At 38.2% G+C, this 21,036-nt stretch overlaps 1 protein-coding gene across 2 annotated transcripts in view; it reads left to right on the top strand.

Moving 5' to 3' along the window:
• Positions 1-21,036, top strand: part of MRPS35 (mitochondrial ribosomal protein S35) — a 44,132-nt gene that overhangs the window by 19,621 nt on the left and 3,475 nt on the right. For both annotated transcript variants that reach the window (XM_033222566.1, XM_033222567.1), the window contains 2 exons: positions 5,187-5,296; positions 7,289-7,358. In XM_033222566.1, coding sequence (XP_033078457.1) covers positions 5,187-5,296; positions 7,289-7,358 — 180 coding nt within the window. The remainder of the gene's footprint in view (positions 1-5,186; positions 5,297-7,288; positions 7,359-21,036) is intronic.

Genomic DNA, 21,036 nt, shown 5'->3' with positions numbered 1-21,036 from the left:
CCCTCTTTTCCATACTGTACTCTTTAGAAGAAAGTTTTACAATGCAGAGCCCACACTTAAGGATCAGGAGGTATGTTCCACTTCTTTGAGAAAGAAGTGTCACATAAATTATGTACAGTCCTTTTATATGGCAAATTTGTTCATTCCCCCCTATTTATTTAATCATTTATATCAGTATGGACTCATGGGTATTTATTTTATACTATGTGTCATAATCCAATAAAACTTTTTTTTTTTGCTCAAATTGTTCTGAGTTTAACCATTGGGGACTCTTTCCACTGGCTCTTCTGTTCCTTTGCCATGCCCCCATCATTTGTATTTTAAGCAATTACTTATTTTCTGGCACTACAGAATGCTCTGGGCTCTTTCTCTGTCCCATTCCTAGAATCAGCATTTCTCCAAGGAGCCCTGACTGATGTGCTTTTGATTGGTCTGGAGGGTGACTACTACCTCTTTGAGGTGCCTCCTGGGACCCTCAAAATGTTAACTTTTATACTCTCTGTAGTCTGTATTTTAAGCCAGAATATTCGAAGTACACTGAAGAAATGTGTTGAAAATCTGTGCAACCATTTTTACATTATATACTAGCAAATAAACAATCTTTAATTTCTAGAATTTTCCATTTTCCTCAGTGATATTGTTGATTGATTTGTAGTTTTCTTTCTTTGCTACGTTTCAGTATCAGGGTTATACCATTTTTTAAAATTTAATATAATTTTATTTTTTGAGACAGAGTCTCGCTCTGTTGCCCAGGCTAGAGTCCAGTGGCACGATCTTGGCTCACTGCAACCTCCGCCTCCGTGGTTCAAGCGATTCTCCTGCTTCAGCCTCCCAAGTAGCTGGGATTATAGGAATGCTCCACCACATCCAGCTAATTTTTGTATTTTTAGTAGAGATGGGGTTTCACCATGTTGGCCAGGCTAGTCTCGAACTCCTGACCTCAAGCATTCTGCCCTCCTTGGCCTTCCAGAGTGCTGGGATTACAGGTGTGAGCCACCGCACCTAGCTTGTACCATCTTTATGAAGTGAATTATGAAGCTTTCCAACCTTTTTTTATTTTGTAGAACAGTTGAAATATCACAACAATATACTAAGTTCTTAGATTGAAACTATTTTTAAATCACAAAGACAGTATATGTTTACTGTATAAAATTTCAAAAATCCCAATAAAAGAAAAAAAAAAGAATTGAAAGTTCAGCCATGCTTGTATTGTTCCACAGGTTCATATTTTTAAGAACTTATTAAATGTTACCTATTTTTCATGATAATGTTAACAACCACAATCAGCAGTTGTTGAGCTCTGTTGTGTGTTGAAAAATCTCTGAACTTAGAGTCAGGAAACCTAGATCCTAATTTATGTTATTCACCTCAAGTTTTGTGGGCCTCTGTCTTCAGTCCTAGAATTGACATCTGATGTCCCTACTGGTTCTAAGTTTGCTTATTTTATTTCACACAAAAATAATCTCATTGCTTCATTTGAAGGATGGCACCAGATTTCATTTCTTATATCATGCTTTGCCTCTTGTCCTCTGTGCCTTGTGCTAGCCTGTGATGCCTTCATTGCTCTCTTGTACCCCTTCTGCTGACTTCATGTCTGCCCTGCTAGACTCGGCACTCCACCTGCTGGCTGTTGAGGTTCAATGGTGGTGTCCTGGATGTGCCATGTAGTTCAAGGGTAAACGTAGGTCAAACAGATGAACTAAAACACATGCAGTCCAGTATGATTAAAGCAATCTTGTGAAGGTAGTCAACTGTTAGAAACGATTGGACATGCTCAAATTTTTTAATTCACAGAAAAAACATTTTTGATAGTCATAAAAGTAGTTTAGGTTTAAAAACAACTTATATATAACTTTACTTCAAAAGTGCTTTCTTCTATTAATCTCATTTATTTCTGACAAAAACCAAGGAAAACTGAGTCTCAGGGAGACTCTGACAAAAACCAAGGAAACTGAGTCTCAGGGAGGTAACATGATTTGTTTAAGGTAACATATTAAATGGCAAATCTACAAATCAAACCAATTCTTGTCTTTTATGTAATACCAGCATTCTTTAACCACATATACTTGCATATAGAGAAGATATTTCACAAGTTAGATATTTCCCAATTTATGTAGCTCTTTTTGTGTTAAAATGTAGGCATTTGAAGATGTATGTAATGTATATAAAACCAACACCTCCTGTGATTTGCAATATCAGCGTTATTTTGGGGATAATGTTAACAGTATTATATTGATTCTTTGAAAAGTAGCAATTGAGGGCAAAATATGTAAGTACTTTGAATTTTGATAAAAGACAGTGAATGCGACTCAGCCCAGGTTAAAGTATTAGCCCATATTAAAGACTACAATGTTGCAGTGCCTTTGAGTGCTACCAGGTGGCGTGAGTGCACCACACAGCTGTCTCTGAAATATTTATGATTTTTGGCATAAACTCCATATAGTTTTTGAACATTAAAATGTTAATGTTAATACGAGTTTTAAATGAATGTGAATGTGATCTTACATTACATTGTTACAGTAATGACCGGCTTTGCTGCCCTTTTTTGGACCACTTATATAAAAAAGCTACAATACTTTAAGCTTTTGAAACTTAAATTTATTGTTAAACATTATTATGATTTCATCGAAGGGAGGTTTAAAAAAGGCAAAATCACGACATTCTCACTATCCTAATGTAAAAACTATTCATTTTTCTCTCCTTACTCCCTCTGTATACATGCATATGTGCATATATTTGTGTATTCATAATCATAATAAAGGTATATTTTATTTTTTGTAAAAAATTCTTCATGTTTGTTTTAATCAGAGTATAAAATGGCTTATTTTATCTATCAAGTCAGTAACCTGGTAGTTGATACATTCTCTTTCCAGAAAACTAGTGATTCACATTGTCTAATTGAGAGTTAGTAGTTAGTATTCATATTACTTGAGTTATTTTTAAGAGTGCATTTATATTTATCTATTTTCTGTAGTTCAAATACAAAATACAAAAATTCACAGTGCTTTGAAAAACAATATATCCTCGCTTTTAAAAATTTATGTATTCGGCCGGGCGCGGTGGCTCAAGCCTGTAATCCCAGCACTTTGGGAGGCCGAGACGGGCGGATCACGAGGTCAGGAGATCGAGACCATCCTGGCTAACACGGTGAAACCCCGTCTCTACTAAAAATACAAAAAAAATTAGCCGGGCGAGGTGGCGGGCGCCTGTAGTCCCAGCTACTCGGGAGGCTGAGGCAGGAGAATGGCGTAAACCCGGGAGGCGGAGCTTGCAGTGAGCTGAGATCCGGCCACTGCACTCCAGCCCGGGCGACAGAGCGAGACTCCGCCTCAAAAAAAAAAAAAAAAAAAAAAATTTATGTATTCATTCCACAAGTATTTATTGCATGCATTTTAAGTGTTAAGCCATTGCCAAGAACAAGATAGACATCATTCTTGCCCTCAAGGGTTTCAATTCAGTGAGAAAAAAATGGGAAAATAAATAGGCTACTATACTTTGATGTCTTGAGGGAAGTGTGCAGGGTCATTGAAGCTACAGAAAACCAAACAGATTTCAAAATCCTATTTAGCCTTTTTTCTTCATATAGTTACAGCTCTTTTTTTATTCTTAATGCTCTCCATGGAAGATTAATCTTTACCTTATTTAATTGTATTCTGGTATCTAACCTAACCTATCTTCTTTTTTTTTTTTTTGAGTCTAAGTTTTGCTTTTGTTGCCCAGGCTGGCGTGCAGTGGCACGATCTCAGCTCACTGCAACCTCCGCCTTCTGGGTTCAAGCGATTCTCGTGCCTCAGCCTCCTGAGTAGTTTGGATTACAGGCATGCGCTACCATGACCGGCTAATTTTGTATTTTTAGTAGAGATGGGGTTTCTCCATGTTGGTCAGGCAGGTCTCAAACTCCCGACCTCAGGTGATCTGCCCGCCTCAGCCTCCCAAAGTGCTGGGATTACAGGTGTGAGCCACTGTGCCCGGCCTATCTTCTTGTATCAAACATATTCATCTCTAGATAATACCTTTAGCCCATGCCCTTATTCTCTGCAAATTAAAAAGTGTGTTCTTTTGGTCTTGCACTTCCTAAAATATGTCTAAGGAAGACTAGGGTTGTGAACTGTCCCTTGAAAAGTGGAATCTGAGGTCAAATAAATTTGAGAATCATTGCATATTAACCCTACATTTTGAAATTTCAAGATGCTTATTAGCATATTATCTGTTCTAAGAAATACTACCTTAACCCAATTTACCTCGGCATTTCCTAAACATTTTCAACAGAAAGAGTCTTTAAAAAAAATTCTTCTTAGCCTGTGGGACTAGTGTTAACATTTTGAGAAACGTTGAGCTAAATGAATGTTTTAAGTGTTTCCTTCCCTAATGCTGTATTCCAGCTTCCATGAGGTATCTGTAGCTTTTTAAAAAATCTCGTTGCAATGATACAAGTCTCATAATTGCATTGTAGAACTTGTTGTAATGATACAAGTCTCATAATTGCATGGTAGAAATTTCTTAAAGCCCTTATGTTTTACCTATTTATTTCTATATTCCAACTTTACTAACACTAATTGAGTTTAATTCTATTAGTGCTACTCATTAGCACCATAATTTCATCTTTCTTTTTTTTTTTTTGAGACGGAGTTTCGCTCTGCCGCCCAGGCTGGAGTGCAGTGGCCGGATCTCAGCTCACTGCAAGCTCCGCCTCCCGGGTTCACGCCATTCTCCTGCCTCAGCCTCCCGAGTAGCTGGGACTACAGGCGCCCGCCACGTCGCCCGGCCAGTTTTTTGTATTTTTAGTAGAGACGGGGTTTCACCATGTTAGCCAGGATGGTCTCGATCTCCTGACCTCGTGATCCGCCCGTCTCGGCCTCCCAAAGTGCTGGGATTACAGGCTTGAGCCACCGCGCCCGGCTCATAATTTCATTTATTTAACAGATATGTCATTAGTTCTTTCAGGGAAGGCACTAATGCCCAGAACTTTCAAAGAGCTTCAAACAGTATGTTCCCCTCCTTTTTTTTGCTTCCGTGAGTAAGTTCAGAGTTTATAATATGTCCCAACTGCTTGCTCTGTGTAGAAAGGAGTTTGAAAAGCTTTCTTTTTAGTGGATTTAATGTTAATAGGAATAACACTGCTACCTTTTTTTTCACTAAACAATTATATGAAATTATTTTTTCAAATAACTTTTCTTATTTTTAAGGTAAAGCTTTCCAGTTTGAATTTAGATGACCACGCAAAGAAGAAATTAATTAAACTTGTAGGAGAGCGATACTGCAAGACCACGGATGTGCTTACCATAAAAACAGATAGGTAATGGAAAAAAAGTTCAGCCGACTGGTCAGATGTGTTTCCCCATTGTCTTCCAATTCCTTGGCAGTCCTTTTTAAAGAAATTATGTTGAAGATGGGGGAGGGGGTAGCCTTTTCTTATTAAGCAGAGTTCTCTAATTCATATTTTTAATATCCTCATACTAGCCTACTATTGCTGTGATCTTTATGCAGAGGCATGCTTAGCTAATTTATTTTTAACCTTGATTTTAATATGTCCATGTATATAAAACTCAAGAGAGATATTAGAAGAAAAAAGTGTGATTTGCTAGTGATTAATGCTTAAGCAGGCTTTTATACATTCAAAGCATATAAAAATCTTATAGTTCAAAAGTAAAATTATTAAAAGATCTATGTGGAAATTGATCAAGGCACATTTGTAAATAATCAAAATCTCAGAGCCAGGACAGATGTTTATAAAGGCAATATTAAATTTATCATATATGAATTTATAAATTGGGTCATTTTTATTTGAAGTAAAGAAAGATTATTGGTATGTTTTCACTAAATGGCTATTTTATTTTTAGAATTATACTTTAGCTGTTTCCAAATTATGTCAAAATATAAAAGACCCACTTTTAGAGATAAGTAAGTGGACTAATCTGCTGTCTTCTTACCCGTCCCTGTTTGAAAGCATTTGGAGGTGTCAATTTTGATTAGGTCTCATGATTCACAGTGGTGGGAAGAAGGAGCCTGACACACATGCAGAGACTGCAACAGTGTGGAGGCAGAAAAAGCTTGGGACCATGGTTTGTGATTATTACCATATGGGAGAAAGTAGGTTTGAACTATATTAGGAATAGTCCTTTTACTATATTTAGATAATGTTGGCTTTTCTAGTTCATGCAACTTAAACGCCTTTAAAATGTTGTTGTTTGAAATTCTGTGAGTATCCAATAATGTTGCCTTTTTTTTTTTTTTTAGCTAGTTTTACAAGTCTTAGTGTATGGATATGTTTTATGGTAATTATTTAGAGTAGAGGACTTAAATAAATATAAGTACAGAATAAGCAGTATAGTTGAAGTTATTTGTCATATGATGGTTTTATTTGATATTTAAAGAAATTGGAAGTAATTGTATCTTTCTGTGTATTATTTCATTATCCTTAAAGCTCAATGTGTCATCTCATGTATGTAAATGTTTTACCTAATTTTAGGTTATTAGTTTCATTTTAAATACACAGCAATAGCACAGCATTGCATAGTGTAATTCACTTTTAAAAGAATCAGTGTAACTCATTTTTAAAAGAATCAGCTCTAGGAAAACCAAGGTCAACATCTATCATCTTTCTATATCTACGTCTTATTTATATTTTTAAATTTTTTTAGAGATTGAGTCACTCACTCTGTCACCCAGGCTGGAGGTCAGTGGCACAGTCATAGCTAACTGAAGCCTTGAACTCCTGGGCTTATGCAGTCTCCTGCCTCAGTTTCCCAAGTAGCTATGACTACAGGTGTGCACCACCATGCTTGGCTAATTTTTTAATTTTTGTGGAAACAGGGTTTTGCTGTGTTGACCAGGCTGGTCTCAAACTTCTAGCCTCAAGCAACCCTCCCACCTCACCCTCTGGGATTACAGGCATGAGCTAGCACGCCCAGCCCTATGTCTACTTTTTAGGTGAACTTAATCAGATATGTTCATGCTATCTGGTAGATTCTTGGCACTGAGATGGTGAAGGGAACTTGGATTGGACACAATCATAGTAAAAGTAGCGTAAAGCTCTTGTTATATACAAATAACTCCATTACTAATGAAAACAAAGAGATACTTGAAATTAAGTTAAAATAACACTAGTATTTAGCTTCCTGAAGTAATGAACTACAAAGACTATTTTTATTCCAAAAACAGTTTTCCTAAAGCAGAGAAGGAATATCTGAAAACATTATCTTCTGTATTTAGTATATTGCGTATTTTGCAAACTATTCTGTATACTGAGTTTTTAGAATTTTGACTTCTCCCCCTTTCCCTTTAATAGGTGCCCTTTAAGGAGGCAGAACCGTGATTATGCAGTGTATCTACTAACAGTGTTATACCATGAGTCTTGGGTAAGTGTGTGTGAATATTTAATGATTTTGTTAGTGTAATTTAGATGATGTTAACCTTTCAAAAGACTCTGTGTGGCATGTATTCAGTTGAGTATTTTGTGAACTGCTAAATAATCTAAGTATGTATGAATTGTCATAGGTAGCTTCTACTGACTTGAAAAGTGAAGTAGGATTTGAAATACAGTTATTCAGTTCTCCGCAGGACCTTGCTGAAATCATATTCCTAAAATGCTTTGAAACTTCAGAGTTTTTGACTTTGGTTGTTTTTTTTTTTTTTGACTTTGGGTGAAAGTTGTTAGCTATGAAGAGAATAATAATTATTGTATAATTTGAGAATTTATAATTCATCCTCTTTAAATTGCAGAGCAAAACTTTATAGAAAGGTATTTTAAATGTTTATTGAAATTTTTAATGAACACGTAACATTTTGTGTGAACATTTGACTGTTATACCTTAGGGACAACTAAGGGCAGTTAATTATAGCTTGAGTATTCTCTATCCAAAATGCTTGGGACCAGAAGTGTTTCAGATTTTAGGTTTTTTCAGGTTTTGGAATATTTGCATATTAATGTATAATGAGATACCTTGAGGATGGGACCCACATCTAAACAGGAAATTCATTTATGTTTCATATACACTTTATACACATAGCCTAAAGGTAATTTTATACAATATTTTCGGTAATTGTGTGCATGAAACAAAATTTGACCATGCTCCATCACATGAGATCGGGTATAAATTTTCCATGTGTGAGTCATATCAGTGTTCAAAAAGTTTTGGATTTTCAAGCATTTCAGATTTTGGATTTTCAGATTAGGAATGCTAACTGTATTTAAATAGTATAAAAATTCTCGAGTCTGAATGTATGGAGTTTTCATAAAGTATATACATTTATAAGGAAGATTTCACTATGTCTGAGCAACAGCTCATCTAATTTGAAGTTGGTAGCCAATATGTTTAGGTAACTCAAAGTTTGAAATGGTAATTTTTAAAATTAAAATAATTTTAGGTATGCATTTAAATTAAATTTTTGTGCCTTACCCAACACAGGGGAACTCAATAGCATTTCATACTAGGAATATTCAAAGGAATAAAGATAGCTGGAGAAAGGGGTCATGTTCTTTAGAAAGGACTTCATATGTCAGTGTCTACAGAAACAGTGAAAAAAGGAAAAAGTAAAGAAAAATTGAAAAAATAAATAAAAGTTTTCATATGGAAGAGGGTTTACATTTGTTTTTAATGACTCTTAGAGATACAACAAGGTAGAAACAATAGTAAGACAGAGACAGACTTCAGTTTACTAAGTGAGAACTTTTTTTTTTTTTAAGTCTTGCTCTGTTGCCCAGGCTAGAGTGCAGTGGTACGATCTCAGCTCACCGCAACCTCCGCTTCCCAGGCTCAAGTGATTCTTCTGCCTCAGCTTCTTGAGTAGCTGGGACCACAGGCATGCACCACTACCGCCTGGCTAATTTTTGTACTTTTAGTAGGGATGAGGTTTTGCCATTTTGGCCAGGCTGGTCTCGAACTCCTGACCTCAGGTGATCCACCCACCTCGGCCTCCCAAAGTGCTGGGATTACAGGTGTGAGCCACCATGCCCAGCCCTCCCAAAGGGGAACTTTCTAAGAGAGCCACCATAAGATGCAATGAGCTACTTCAATAGGTAGAAGACATTCTGTCCATTGGCCACTTAGTGAAGACAGGCAAAAAATGTATGCTCCTTGAATAGGTACTTAAATTCCATGGCCTTTGGAACCTCCTTTCAGCCCGAGTTACTGTGATTCTCTGAGTACATGCAGCTGTTCTCTAAACTGCTCCCAGCTCTTCCTTCATGTTATGGTAAAAGAGTTTTAACACAAGAGGATGAATGGAAAGTGACAGAAAAAAAACTTAGTTGGGAGATTAGTAAATACAAAAAGTAGCTGGTAAGCTCTTCTCTTCTTTACAATTATTTCCATTATCATAATTTATCTGGATTTTCTAGTTCTGGCTTTAGGAGCAATATCAGAATAGCAGTTAATCTCTCTTTCCTAACAATTGATTTTAGAAACGCCGTTGGCTTAAGATAATTAAGTTTCCTTTTGAACCAGCAACAGGGCTGAAATAGCTACATTTTTATGGCTGTTACTGCTTAAAGAGTTAATAACGAACAATAAATACAACCCGTTTTGACTCTCTTATTTTGCCAGTATCTTATAAAATGAATTTGCCCGGAAGGAAATGATAGGCATAAATTCAGTGGAAGCTGATTTATGGGATTCTTTCTGTGGTTCCGTGACTTAGAATCCAAACAGGGTTGCCTTCTGGATTCACACAGAAGCCTTTGATCTTTAATGCTAATTACTTTGATGCCAGAATAAGTAGCCACATCCAACTATCCAAACAAGCATACTTGAAGAATTCTATATTAACATTGTTTCTTGGTCCTTTCTAAACAAGTACCATCAGTGAAGAAGATTTTGAATACAGATGAGCTGTGAAATTTTGCAGACCTGCTAGAAAAGAATTTTTATTTAATTGAAATTCATTTTCTCTCACCAACATGGAATTCATACTTGAAATTCATGTTATCACCTGTTATTTAATCAAATAGAGAGCCTCTTTTTAATCCATTGCTTCATTTTTTATAGGCTAGCATCTGAGCATTTAATATCTGCCAAATATATGCTTCCCTCGGCTTTTTCTTTTTTTTCTTTGAGACAGGGACTTGCTTTGTTGCCCACGCTGGAGTGCAGTGGTACAATCATGGCTCACTGCAGCCTCGGCCTCCTGGGTTCAAGTGGCCCTCCCACCTCAGCCTCCTGAATAGTTGGGACTAAAGGTGCACGCCACCATGCCCAGTTAATTTTTGCATTTTTTTTTTGTAGAGACAGGATTTCACTGTGTTGCCCAGGTTGATCTTGAACGCCTAGGCTCAGACAATCCATTCACCGTGGCCTCCCAAAGTGCTGGGATTATAGGCATGAGCCACTGTGCCCTGCCTTCCCTTGGCTTTTTAACCTTCCCCTAGTGGTTACCTCTAAGTAGCATTGAGGGGAAAGTAGCTGGTGTTTTTATGTAGCTCGTAGTACTGAAATCCCTCTGGAGAAGTGATCATCTAGACTCTGGTAGAAGGATATTCCTGTTATATACTATTCAAAACAGTTTACTGTAGAAGTGTCAAAGTAGACTTCAGTAAACAGACATCACAAAGCGTAAGCTTCAGGCATGAAGGCTTAGTAATGCCTCAAAGAATAATTATTTCCGTGCTGGGAAGGTTAGAAAAGAGTCGCATATTCCCTGGACCATCCATTTATCCTTCAGCAGTTTAAAGAAGCAAGGAGGCTGGGAGCACTTTGGGAGGCCGAGGCAGGCGGATTGCCCGAGCTCAGGAGTTCGATACCAGCCCGCGCAACATGATGAAACCCCGTTTCTACTAAAAATACAAAAAATTAGCCTGGTGTGGTGGTGGGTGCCTCTCGTCCCAACTACTCGGGAGACTGAGGCACGATAATCGCTTGAACCCGGGAGTCGGAGGTTGCAGTGAGCCAAGATCGCACCACTGCACTCAGTCTGGGTGACAGAGTGAGACTGTCTCAAATAATAACAATAATAATAATAATTTAAAAATAAGAAGCAAGGAGAGTTGTAGAGATTTGGTTTCCTATTTTAGTATTACATATTGTTAGCATTGGAATACATTTTTAACCTTTGGAGCCAGACAGACATGGATTTGAATTCCAGGGCCATTACTTAGTACCTGACTATTTAATCTCTGAGGTTCAGTTTTTTTCCTAAGGATTTTTGGATGGATCAGGGAGAATTTGTATAAAGTGTCTAACAAATAGTGGACTCACCATAAGCGTCTGTAAATATTGTTAATATTAATAATAAAGGAAATTTTTTTCTTAGAATTTTAAATTCATGGTTTCCCAATTTCTATTAATATATATAGTTTACATTTAATTTGGCAGAGTTTGTACAAGTAAAGTCAGATCTATACTCTTGAGGATGTGTATCCTACTCACAATTCGACATAATTGATGATAGCACAACTTCCTTCATTTTAACTTTTTAGTGATTTTTTAAAAATTGAAACCTTCCGTAAATGACTGGGTTAAGAAATGATTGAATCATTTTGCAAAGTGACTTACACAAAAGATAAGCACAAATACTGGGGAAGAGAAAAAAACACTTGCTTTAGAAAAGTTAGAGATCTGAAATCAAATTTCAGAGATTCATGGATGATTATATTGAATTACTAATGGTTGCTTTTTTACATTTTAAAACTTCAGCTGTACTATTTGGATTTCATAATAGTCTTATCGCCAGAACTGTGTCTAGCTTTGTAATAAAATGGTTCTGAAAAGTCATGTAACAAATATTTCTAATTTAGCCAAGCAGTGTTGCACTCCTGTAGTCCCAGTTTCTCTGGAGGCTGGGGCAGGAGGATCTGTTGAACCCAGGAATTCGAGTCCAGCTTGGGCAAATAGCAAGATCCCCCACCTCTAAAAATAAAAATTAAAAAAGTCTAAGTTGGAGAATTTTATACTTTCTAAGAGTTCATTTTAAAGGGGACATTATTACAGATATTTCTGATAAAAATGAATACTTTTGCAGAGCCATAATCACCACTTAATCTGTCGGATGTATGAGTTCATTTTGATTGTGTATGCCTACACACCTGCATTTCCACTTGAGAATGCTTGAGCAATGTTTGCTACGTTGTTGTTCTCTTTTTGCATTCAACAACTATTTAGTTCTTGTGTACAAGATATGTTGCTAGGTGCCACTATCAAAATGAATGACCCCCTGCCTTAGGTACCTTGATTTCTGGAGGGAAACCGTTGGTTATAATATAATCTGTTGAGTTTAATGGAAGTAGGATCACAGTGCTGTGAGAGCCACAGACAAGGGTTAACTCTCCCTGAAAACATCACAGGAATGATGATGGGTTTTAGAAGATGAATAGAAGTACGCAGTACAGAGTGGGTGAAGAACTTTCTAAGCCTTGTGGGTTTAAAGAGCAGGCAGAAGTTTGGTGTAGCCAGGGTATAGAACTAACAGGGCCAAGAAAGGAGGTGAGGCTGGCAGTAAGAGATGGGCTGCGAAGCTCGTCATAGTGCTTATTTGCAAAATGTAGATTTGTAACCAGAGGGCAACATTGAGCTGATACAGTATTTTACTAGTCATTTGAAAAAGTACTTGTCACTATTTTTGTTTTATTTTATTTTGGGGGCTTGTGTGTGTGTGTTTTACTAGACAATTTTAGAAGTTTATTTCCTCTTTGGAGACTGAGTTTTGCTTTATCACCCAGGCTGGAGTGCAGTAGCACCATCATAGCTCACTGCATGCAGCCTCTACCTCCCAAGCTCAAACGATCCTCCCACCTCAGCCTCCCAAGTAGCTGGGACCGCAGGCAAGTGTCACCATGCAGAGCTAATTTTTTATTTTTTTGTAGAGATGAAGTCTCCCTCTATTCACCACACTGTTCTCGAACTCCTGGGCTCAGGTGATCCTCCTGCCTCTGCCTCCCAAAGTGCTGGAATTACAAGCGTGAGCCACCACATCTGGCCCCCTCTGACTGTTTCACTGTTCATGAAACAGTAAACCATCCTGTGTCAAATGTCAAGTGCACGTTCGTTAAAAATGTTGCCCAGCAAATGTTGGCTGGGCACGGTGGCTCACGCCTATAATCCTAGCACTTTGGGAGGCTGAGGCAGGTGGATCACCTGAGGTCAGAAGTTTGAGACCAACCTGGCCAACATGGTGAAACCCGGTCTCTACTAAAAATACAAAAATTAGCTGGGTGTGGTGGTGGGCACCTGTAATCCCAGCTACTTGGGAGGCTGAGGCAGGAGAATGGCTTGAACCCAGGAGGCGGAGGTTGCAGTGAGCCGAGATGGCACCACTGCACTCCAGCCTGGGCAACAAGAGTGAAACTCCACCTCAAAATAAATAAATAAATAAATAAATAAATAAATAAATATGGCAAATGTTTATTAATTGTCTATTTGCTTTGGATATGAAGGTTAATAAATCGTGGGAAAACCGTTGTCTCCAATTGAAGAACACTCTAGTGGGAGCAAGGAGGTATAATAATAAATATCACAAAAGTGTTAAGGTTGTCTTAGTTTGAGCTATCATAACAAATTACCATAGATTGAATGGCTTAAACGACAGAAATTTATTCCTCACAGTTCTAGAGGCTGAGGAGTTGATCAGGGTGCCAGGATGGTTGGATTAGGGTAAGGGCCCTCCTCCTGGTTTGCATATATGGCTATCGTCTTACTGTGTCCTCACTTGGTGGAGAACAGAGAGAGAGGAAGGAAATTCTCTCCTGTCTCTGTCATATTGAGGATTGGAATTCCAATATCTGAATTTGGTGGGGGGGACACAAACATTTGGTCTGTAGCACAGGTTGTATAATTTACCATTTCATGTTTAATTCTTCTCTACTTATTCATTTCTTATATATCTTTCAAGACCTCAACCTGCTTTGAGGCTGTTAGTTTTTGTCTGACTTCTGCTTTGTATAGATAGCAAATTACTGTGTTTTATTTTCTATGCTGGTCACTGGAATACCTGACTGCAGTTAGTTGTCTTAGTCACGGATTGTTCCATGTGTGTTTTCTTTTTCTAACTTTAGGGCCTCATTAACAGGGATCTGACCTATTGTACTTTGTACTCCAAACTATCAAGGTCAGTGCTAGGTAAGAATACTAAATGTTTCATAGCAACTATTGAGGCTGGGCGTGCTGGCTCACGCCTGTAATCTCAGCAGTTTGGGAGGCCCAGGCAGGCAGATCACTTGAGGCCTGGAGTTCGAGACCAGCCTGGCCAACACAGCAAAACCTCATCTCTACTAAAAATACAAAAAACAATTAGGAAGTGTTTTAAAAGGTATTCGAATTTTACATTACTTTGTAAGTTCTCCACAAATACTTGCTTCTGTGAGTTCAGTTCATGATGCAATTTACAGTCAACAATGTTAATAGAATCTATATTCTAAAAAAAACTGGCTCTTCCTGGCAAGATGCATCTCTTTAACATGAAGCGTATGTTTTTATTTAACACTTTATGCATAAACTTACTAATGTTACAGTGTTTGTTAAACAACTAACTGCACACATACGTTGAATTCCCGTGAGTCCGAGCATTAGTGGTTGGCCAGTAATGGTAAAGAATAACTACATGCCACAGTTTTACTTGATTTCAGACAAATGCATCTGGCCTTTGTTCTAAAAAGTGGACCTGTGATGTTGCTGTGAGAGTTAACTGGGTCTCTGTCTCTGGCTTTTTTTTTTTTTTTTTTTTAACTCTGTGCTGCTTCAGTTATCACTTTGTATTAACGTAAAAAGGACACCAGAAAGGGGTTTGAAGTAGTTGTTCCATCTCTCCCCGACAACACACAGTGAGGTGGGATCTCACTCTGTCGCCCAGACTGGAGTGCAGTGGTGTGATCCCAGCTCACTGCAGCCTCTGCCTCCCAGGCTCAAGTGATCTTCCCGCCTTGGCCTCCCGAGTAGGACTATAGGCGTGTCACCATGCCCAGCATGTTCCGTCTTTTAAAAGTGCTTCAAAATACTTTGTCTTTTTTTTTCTTTAAAAACACAAAGCATTTAGTGCAGCCATCCATTTTAAATTAGGGCTAACTTTGAAGGTCAGGAATCAAACAGCTTATCTTATTATATAGCCTTTTCATTTTATACACTGAGAAATTAAGATTTAGAGGAAAGGTCAGGTACTTTGCCCAAGGTTACAGAGCTTTTCAGCGGAGGAACTCAGACCTGAACTGCAGCTTCAACGTATCATATTCTTTCCATGGTATCATATTATTTAGTTTTATTTAACTTTGACTTTCAAAATGTTATGAAATAAGAGATGAAATCAAATCTGACTTTAACTGCTCGTTTAGTCTCCTTTCAAAATGAACAACTGACTAACTGAAAATTCATCTATCTCCATAACCTGTTTTCAGGTGGGGGTTGTGTCAGTGCCACCTGAGAAGCTTTTATAACTACAGCTGCTTGGGCCCTGCAGAATCAGAATCTCTAGCTGTAAGACCCAGGTTTTTATACAGTTTTAAAAGCTCCACAGGTGATTCTGGTGCTGAGCCCGGATTGTGAATAATTTCTCCAGTCTTTGCATGTTGTAAATAAGGAAACTGATTAAGTTGGCTTGTCTTTTTTAAGACAGTTTTTGTATGTGTAAGTTTGAGTATCCCTAATTTGAAAATCTGGTATCTGAAATGCTCCAAAATCGGCAACTTTTTGAGCACCGACATGATGCTCGGAAGAGCATTTCACGTTTCAGATTTTCAGATTAGGAATGCTCAACCAGTCAGTATAATGCAGATTCTAAAATCCTTTAAAAAATCAAAATCTGAAACACTTCTGATCCTAAGCATTTTGGATAAGGGATACTCAACCTATATCTCATATCAGAGCGTGAGGGTAAAGGGTGGTAATTAGAATGAGCAGGCAAGAAAATGGAGGGATTTTTCTGTTGTACATAAATAGGAATTTAGACTTGATGTGATAGACAATAAGCAGTGTTCTAGATCCCTGAGTAGGATGGTGCTACACAGAAGGTGACAATCTCATAACTCTTTGCCTTCAGGCAGGACTTCGTTTTATTATATACTTAAAAGACCTTTCTGCTCACATTCTTCTTCCCCGCCCAGTGGCTGAAGTCATACATTTGAGAGTTACAGTCTTCTTCCCTCTCTTCTGATACCAAATAAGTTACCAAGTCTTTCAGTTTTGCTTTTAAATATCGGTTAAAACCGTTTCCCCCTTTTTATCCCTACCACTACACTCTAGTATAAGTTTTCATCATCATTTACCTGAAAACTACAATAGGCTTCTAATTGATTTCCTTGTCTCATCCACCTTCTATATTACTATTAGAGTAATTGTTCAAAAAAACAAATCTCTTGCACCATATTCCTTTACAAAATCCTTCAGTGGTTTCCCATTACTTAGGATAATGTCTGAACTCCGTAGCATGCCATTCACAGCAGTTTGCCGCCTCATTACCAGCACCCAGGAAATATACATTATGTAGCCTATACCTTAGCCATAATGAACATAATGTGTTCTTTCATAGCTTTGCGTACGTTATTCTCTTTGCTTATAATTCTTTTTTCAAATTGATCAGCCTTGCAAATTCATATGAATCTTTTAATACATGTCCAATGTAACCTCTCTGTTTCCTGCCCATCCCTTTTTCCTGCTCTAGCTAGCATTCCTTTTATTACTTTTCTGGTAATTGCCTGTACACGTGTCTGCTTACCCCATTAGACTGGGAGATCACAGAGGATGAGGAGTGTATATTCATTCATCTTTATATTTTCAGCATCTAGTACAGTGTCTGAGGAGTTGATCAGGGTGCCAGGATGCAAATTTGCATTCAGTAAATGTTTTTTAAAACTTAATTGAATTCCTTGACATAGTTAAAAATTTAGCTTTGGTAGCTGAAAGAATTGACAGTCATTCTTTTTTCACTTTTTATGAATATTTGCCTCTTCGTATTTTTTATGATTTTCAAATTGCCTGGGATTTTAAAAAATGGTTAAACTGTTTTCTCTCATACAGCACAAGGCCTTACTTGTAATCATGAGAAGTGGAATATTACTATGATTCATGTCCTAGGCAAAGAGAGTTGTAAATAAGAAGGTAGGAGGTGACAGGCTTGTGTATTCAGTGGAGCAGATATTTCTTTGCCTTCTGTTACAGCAGAATACACTGACCCTTGCATGAATTAGCTATTATGTTTTTCTTTGTATTAAATTCATACAAGGAAAAAAAAAGATGATAGGTTCCAGTTATGTTACTATATTTTTTTGTTACTTCTTTTATCATGCCTGGAGGTTCCTTAGAACATGTTGTTCTAACACTAACAAGCAGTGTGGTTTTGGGCAAATTATTCAGTTGCTCTGGGCTTCAGCTTCCTGATCTGTAAAACAGATGATAATAGTACTAACTCACTCCTAGGTTTACTGTGAGAATTAAATGAGTTAATATCTGTAAGGCACTTAGAATAGTGCCTGGCATGGAGTGAGTGTTCCAACAGCTTTTCAGCCTCAGCCCATGCCACTTCCTTCTCATTGGCCTTCATTCATTTCCTTGATTGTGTTAACCGGCTTCAAGGCCTTTGTAGATGCTTCTCCTCTACTGGGATCACAGTATTCATCTGACTGGCTCACCATCAACTTCAGGTCTCTCGTTAGACTGAACGTTCCCAGAGAACACTATGCCTGGTAGAGTAGTTGTGCAAGAAATATTTATTGAATGAATGAGTAAATGAATAATCGAGCCAACTGGAAAAGAGAACAGGATCACATGGAATGGAAAGTTGCTTCTTCAGGGGTTGGGGTCAGGGCAGATTCTCTCATTGCAGGCGGGAAGGAAAGGAAAAGGGGTGTGTGTGTGTGTGTTTGTGTTATACATACTTATAAATTAAATGGTGAAATTGTAAATATTTAATGGTCAAAGCATTAAAATAGGAGTTGACAAATTAATTGAATTATTTGCCTAAGTGGTGATCAATTTGAGCTTAAAATGGTATTGTTAATTGCCCCCAGTAATTTGAATATGCTGTTTGTGCTTTAAAATTAGTATATATTTTAAAATTAGTATATAGTATAAAATAACTACACTTCAATAAAATAAACTTCGTGTGTGTGACAAGGTCTGGCCCAGTCACCCGGGCTGGAGTGCAGTGGTGTGATCTTGGCTCACAGCAACATCTGCCTCCCAGGCTCAAGAGGTAGGGAAATGTGGGTTTGAAGCTCACTCCTCTTTCAAGTTATATTATTAACAACAACATTTATGTAATGTTTACTATGAGCCAGATCCTCTAAGTATATAGATATTCCTTACCTCTTTTAATCTTCAGAACAGCCTTGTGAAGTCAGTTCTTACAGAGATACAAGTTCAAGGAACTCACCTATTACAATAATAAATGATGAAAGTTAGGATTTAAACTGAGGTCTGGGAGATACCAAAGCTCACAGTAAATACCATCTTATACTAACTTCCTGGGTGACCTTGAGCAAAACTTAGCTGCCTCAGCCCTGCATCTGTAATTTAGAAACCCAAAAAGCTTTAGAAATTGTTAGTTTTTCCGTAACTTATTTGGTGACAAACGTGACCTGAATAGATGAGAGGCTATTTATATTTTTTGTTCATTCCATTTAGTGTAAATATTCATATATGTTGCATTAAAAATTATGTGTTAGATTAGGTGATGTTGCTATAGACCTTCCTGTAATGGTGTTAAAAAATATATGCTATACGCACCATAATTCACTTTCTAAAATACAAAAATTTCTGAAATCTGAAATCCCCCAATAGATTGTGGACCTCTGTTTAACTTCCATAATACTCAGTTTTCTTACCTATGTAATTCTTAAAATTTATCCCAGTACATCTTAACAAGAATTATATGTAATAGTATACGCAAGCATTTAAGATACCTGATATATAATTAAATATTCAGTTTGTTGGGATTGTTACTATCATTATCTTGGAATTTTTATTCAGCTGTGCAGAGTTTGGATCCTAAAGCTAGACCATGTAGAAAATGTGAATTTGGCTGGGCACAGTGGCTCACACCTGTAATCCTAACATTTTGGGAGGCCGAGGCAGGTGGATCACTTGAGCCCAGGAATTTGAGAACAGCCTGGGCAACATGACAAAACTACATCTCTATAAAAAAAATGCAAACATTAGCAGGGCGTGGTGGTACTCTCTGGTAGTCCCAGCTACTCTGGAGGCTGAGGCAAGGGGATCGCATGAGCTCAGGAAGTTGAGGCTGCAGTAAGCCAAGATAGCGCCACTGCGCTCCAGCCTAAGTGACAGAGGGAGACCCTGTCTCAAAAAAGAAAAAAGAAGGCCAGGCACCATGGCTCATGCCTGTAATCCCAGCACTTTGGGAGGCCAAGGCTGGTGGATCACCTGAGGTCAGGAATTCAAGACCAGTCTGGCCAACGTGGTGAAACCCAATCTCTACTAAAAATACAAAAATTAGCCAGGTGTGGTAGTGGGCGCCTATAGTCCCTGCTACAAGAGTGAGAGAGAGAGAGAGAGAAAAAGGAAAAGGTAAATTTGGGTTTGTTTAGTTTGCAACTGAGACTGAACACTGCATTGTTTTCAGTACAGGATAAGAAGCCAGGCCTTTTACAGAATGTAGTTTGTTTTCCTTACTAGTGACTTTAAACCATAGTGATTTTCTTCTCTAAATGTACATTATTCCATAGTGCAGGGTTTCCTATCCTTTTTGTCGGATCCCGGGGTCCAGGTCCAGCCCATGCTGAAGTCCGAGGGGTTTGGGTGGATAAGCAGAAAGAACACTTGGGGGGCTGTAGACAGGTGAAAGATAGTTTTATTCAGCAGCAGCTCAAATTAACAGCTTTCTTACACTAGCTCTCTTATGAACAGCTTTTCTTACACTGTCCTTCCACCTTTAGCTCAGCAGTTTGCTCCGGCTGTGTGGCTCCGGCGACCGCCATGCCTGCAGCTTCGCGGAAGGCTCTCCCCTGCCTTCAGGGTCAGCAGCTTAACCCTTTATCTGGGCATGAGCAAGCTGAGCTGTGTCCTGGCTCCCTGCTGTCCAGACGGACAGCTTTGGCTCTCTCTTTCTGTGGGCACCAGTGCCTACACAAGAGCCATGTTGAGCCAAGCTGAGCCCGAAGAGCGCCTGTACAACGGTAGCAGGGCAGTTATACCTTTTACAGACAACAGTGGCTCAGAACCAACGATGAACTTACACAAACAGGTTATATAACAAGTGGGGGTGTGCACCTGCATGCCAGACTCGCTGTCATGCAGGCCTGGATATCCACCTTGGCCTGCCTCCATGTACCTGTTCATGTGATTACACACTTAGAAAATTATTTACTGGCCAGGTGCAGTGGCTTCCACCCTGTAATCCCAGCACCTTGAGAGGCTGGGGCAGGAGGATTGCTCTAGGCCAGGAGTTTAAGACCAGCCTTAGGCAACATAGCAAGACCCTGTCTCTACAGAAAAAAAAAAAAATTTTAAATTAGCTGGGCATGGTGGCATGCACCTGTAATCATAGTGCAGCTAATCAGGAGGCTGAGGCAGGAGTGTCCTTTGAGCACAGGAGTTGAGGTTGGCGGTAGGTAAGCTTTGATCACACCTGAGATGAATGAAGGAGGAGGGCGCTTCATTCTGCTGCCAGTAAGAGGCTCAACTGGCTACAAGGGCTGAGGGAGTCAATATCTTGGCACACCTATAATACATCTTGGCAAACCAGTCTATAATTATATATACCAAATGTAAGGGGAAGAGACATGAAATGTGGGAATTATTAGTGGATTTACTTTAATTCCTCTGCGTAAGCATCTATTTTGAAGCCATTAAGAAAATTCAGATAAAACGTGTGAAACTTAAAAATACTAAATAGTTAAGTCTCTTAATTGCCTGTCTTCTAGCAGTCAGGCAGTTGAGTCAGGAATGAGATGGAGTGACTGTTTTACTTAACGCTTTATAAAATGTATTTGTCAGTTTGTTAGATTACGTATATTTTACCCTGTAAGTTTGAATTGTGAAAAAACTATGACATCGTCTTGAAACATCTAAAACATTTCTAAGAATAGATAGAACCAATAATGTATTTAATTTAGGACATTTATTTTTGAAGGGGTTGACATTTATTCCTTTCTCAAGTATT

The sequence above is a fragment of the Trachypithecus francoisi genome, unplaced genomic scaffold, assembly GCF_009764315.1.
Source record: "Trachypithecus francoisi isolate TF-2019V2 unplaced genomic scaffold, Tfra_2.0 Lachesis_group11, whole genome shotgun sequence".
In the NCBI taxonomy this organism is placed as follows: Eukaryota; Metazoa; Chordata; class Mammalia; order Primates; family Cercopithecidae; genus Trachypithecus; species Trachypithecus francoisi.
The sequence above is the reverse complement of the archived record's forward strand: the minus strand, read 5'-3'. Positions and strand labels throughout refer to the sequence as shown.